General features: G+C 46.2%; 1 protein-coding gene across 1 annotated transcript; it reads right to left on the minus strand.

Moving 5' to 3' along the window:
• Window positions 1–240: 240 nt before the first annotated feature.
• Window positions 241–2,970, minus strand: LOC115540792 (rheacalcin-1). Its single transcript, XM_030352369.1, has 5 exons — window positions 2,922–2,970; window positions 2,491–2,625; window positions 1,357–1,481; window positions 834–930; window positions 241–548 (listed from the first exon to the last, which is right to left on the minus strand). The coding sequence occupies exons 1-5, from the start codon at window positions 2,968–2,970 to the stop codon at window positions 478–480; spliced, it is 477 nt and encodes a 158-aa protein (XP_030208229.1). The 3' UTR covers window positions 241–477.
• Window positions 2,971–3,721: the final 751 nt, after the last annotated feature.

Here is a 3,721-nt window from a genome sequence, read left to right on the forward strand (position 1 = left end):
AGCACGTCAGAATGGGGCTCTTAAGGGACAACCCTTTTAGTAATCACCCTGGTCACTAGCACTCTGCTGTTTGCTAGACCCCTTGGCAGGCACCATGTTGGCTATAGGACCCTGGTCGCTAGCACCCTGTTGGTTAGCATCCAGGTCATTAGAACCCTCCAATTCACTAGCATCCTGTTGGCTAGTATGTTGGATGGCAGCATGCTGTTGATTATTGCACATGAAAACCAGGACACGTTATTCAGTAGAACTTGATTTATTACAGGATCAAAGCACAGTGATAGATTATTTAGTTCAAAACTCAATAGAGATTTTAAACAATATTTTCATTCTCGCCTAATTTTTTCATTGGAGTACAGGATCTGAAGCCAGATATAGGAAGAGGACAAAGGTCAGGATTTATGCACGGTTGTCCAGAGCCCAGGTGTCTGGGCTGGTTAGCATGTCAGCGTGCTCGCTAACATGTCAGTGTGCTAGCTAACAGCTGCCAGGTGACGTACTGCAGATAAATCTCATATTGGAGCTACAGCTCGCTTTGGCCCAGCCACCTGAACAAAACAAAGCAGAACAACTTTAACTATCATGGACATTGATCAGACAGACAGTCAGATACTCAAACAGGTAGTCATACTGATAGAAAGATAGTCACTAAGACAAACACTCAGACTCTCAGACAGACACTCAGTCAGACAGCAAGCAGCCAGACAGTCCCTCAGACACTCAGAGAGACAGTCATACAGCGAGACCCGCAGCCAGACAGTCAGATACTCAAACAGATAGTCAGACAGACAGAAAGACAGGCAGACAGCCAGCAGACAAACAGACAGGCTTACTTGATCTGAGGCAGGTGCAGGCGTAGCTAGTGCTGGAGGGGGTGGTGAGAAAGTCTTGGTAGTACATTCCAGTTCCATCAATCCACCTCCAGCGGGTCTGTAACCAGCACAACCATTCCATCTCATCATGTACCAGTGTGCTACAGGGCTAGTACATGCATGCCAGAATATGGATCACATGGAAGTGATTGTAATTGAATAAATAAAATACAGTTAGTAAAATTTTGCATGCGTTGATGTGGTTTTGTAGAGCTTAAAACGGTCCGTTGCATGCGCTTGGACCTGATGGTGTACCTGTACAGTAGAGCTGAAGGGGGCATGGTGGTGTACTAGAGCTCTAGGGGGTTGGTGGGTGGTGTACCTGTACAGTAGAGCTGTATGGGTGGTGGTGGTGTATTACAGCTGTAATGTTGGTGGGGGTGTATTACAGCTGAAGGGGTACTGGGTGGTGTACCTGTACAGTAGAGCTGTATGGGTGGTGGGTGGTGGTGTATTACAGCTGAAGGGGTAGTGGGTGGTGTACCTGTAAGAAGTAGGATCCTATCCACACGTCATTCTGGCCCCCCAGCGTGACCAGCTGCTTGAGGAAGCGGTTATCTGCCGGGTTGTGGATGGAGGCCAGGTGTGCGCCCAGGACTTGCAGTGATCCTGACATAATGATGGTTACAAGTTAGTTTGTGCTAGTTACCGCGTAACGATGGGTTCAACAGGTTTCTCTTTATGCTAAGAATGCACGTCTATTAATGTGTAAACACCCAACATGCTCGTTGTATTCACAGGTATTAGTATTTCCTTTGATCAGATAAGGCTTAGTAAGGTGCCTAACTTGCGGGGCAAACGGTTACCTAACCAGCCTCAGTGTTTAGAGGGCGGTTAGGAAGCACACACTGTAACTGTGTGTGTATGTGTGTGTGTTTGTGTTTGTGTGTACCTCTGCGCTGTTCCAGTCCAAAGCGCTGTTGGTGAGGGTGAAGCAGCGACCATCGTTCTCAAACCAACCGTCTGGACAGAAGACAGCTTGAGCTAGAGAGAGAGAGGAGAGAGACAAAACGCTATGAGCTAGAGAGACAGAGAGAGAGAGAGAGAGAGAGAGAGAGAGAGAGAGAGAGAGAGAGAGAGAGAGAGAGAGAGAGAGAGAGAGAGAGAGAGAGAGAAGAGAGAGAGAGAGACAAAAGCTATGAGCTAGAGAGAAGAGAGAGAGAGAGAGAGAGAGAGAGAGAGAGAGAGAGAGAGAGAGAAGGAGAGAGAGAGAGAGAGAGAGAGAGAGAGAGAGAGAGAGAGAAGAGAGAGAGAGAGAGAGACAAACGCTATGAGCTAGAGAGAGAAGAGAGAGAGAGAGAGAGAGAGAAACTCTATGAGCTAGAGAGAGAGAGAGAGAGAGGAGAGAGAGAGAGAGAGAGAGATAGAGAGAGAGAATACTTTACGAGCTAGAGAGAGACAGACAGACAGACAGGTACCTTCTGGCTTCTCAGACTGTGGGTCTTGCAGCTCGTTTGTGTGTGTCTACCAGAGGCTCTGGAGATAACACACACAAACCTATATTTATCTATACATACATATATAATTACATATATACATAGACACACATATACATATGTATATACTGTATACATATGGATATATAGCTTATGACAGTAGTATTATATGAGCCAGTCACCTCCTACTTCCTTCATGGCTTTCTCAGAAGGTGCTGCCGCCATCACTACCTCCTTCAAGACCCCCTCCTTCTGTTTCAGCTCCTCCTCTATCTGCCTCAATGCCACATCGGCTTCCTCCGCTTTGGGAACGACAGCTGTGAAAGATATAGTGAAAGTCACTGAACCACGAGACAATGTGGACATGAATCCCTCATCATCATGTTTCAGGGTAGGAACCAGGAAAGACGGAGTGATGGAACAAAGCTCACCTGCAAGGACAGGTACAGCTTCACTTTTTACCACGGCAACTCCTTCCTTCCCGCCCTTGACAGCTGGAGCTGCAAATCAAAGAAATATAGGGCACATCATTCTCTCTCTCTATGCATATACGTATACATACATATATGTATATATATGTCACTCTCGCTCTCTCATCAGGATGACCTCTGACCTGCAGTTGCAATGCAGAGCACCGCAAACAGAAACCACACTGTTGCCATAGTGATGACGGAATAAGTCTGCTGTCTTGAGATACCTGAGAGAGAGAGAGAGACAGAGGGACGGAGAGACAGAAAGACAGAGAGAGAGAGAGAGAGAGAGAGAGAGAGAGAAGAGAGAGAGAGAGAGAGAGAGAAGAAGAGAAGAGAGAGAGAGAAGAGAGAGAGAGGAGAGAGAGAGAGAGAGAGAAATAGATCTGTTACAACACAAAAACAAGGATCATCAAAAATGTAATGTCAGACATCTGAGAATATCTTATTGAAAGTTTGGAATGAAAAGGAAGACAAACCGGTAGGTGTGATCCGTCTTCAGGTGTCTTCAGTGTGTTCAGGTTTAGTGCAGAGAGCAGTCCTTATGTACCCATACACACACGCACACACCTCATTGTCCGAAGACCAGGAGACGGAGGGAGGTGGGAGGACTCTCCTGAGGGAGTGGGATGGAGGAAGAAGGAACAGATTTTTCGCGTCTGGGATTATAAAGTATGACCTTTTCTTATCTCCTAAAGAACCCTTTAAGGGTTTATCATCCTCATCTTAATTAGCCTCCATAACTCAAATTAGGTATCAGATTACAGATGGTTCAATCAGGAAGGGTTCAGTGTGGTCCGTGTGTCCGGGGGAAAGCGATGCATCATGGGAATGTATGTTTTTCTATCTGGTCCAAACCCACGAGACATTATTGATTGAGGGGGACAGGTAAAAGCTGATCTACACACATATTGTCGTTTGAAACCTTTGATCATTTACCAAG

Source organism: Gadus morhua, chromosome 3 (assembly GCF_902167405.1).
Source record: "Gadus morhua chromosome 3, gadMor3.0, whole genome shotgun sequence".
In the NCBI taxonomy this organism is placed as follows: domain Eukaryota; kingdom Metazoa; phylum Chordata; class Actinopteri; order Gadiformes; family Gadidae; genus Gadus; species Gadus morhua.

Bases quoted from the DNA above. Each gene is read 5' to 3' on its own strand.
- LOC115540792 (XM_030352369.1), bottom strand. From the start codon at position 2,970: ATGGCAACAGTGTGGTTTCTGTTTGCGGTGCTCTGCATTGCAACTGCA. The intron at 2,626-2,921 runs GTCAGAGGTCAT...TATCTTTCACAG, and splicing joins GCTCTGCATTGCAACTGCAG to CTGTCGTTCCCAAAGCGGAG. The intron at 549-833 runs GTAAGCCTGTCT...TGTTTTGTTCAG, and splicing joins CTGCACCTGCCTCAGATCAA to GTGGCTGGGCCAAAGCGAGC.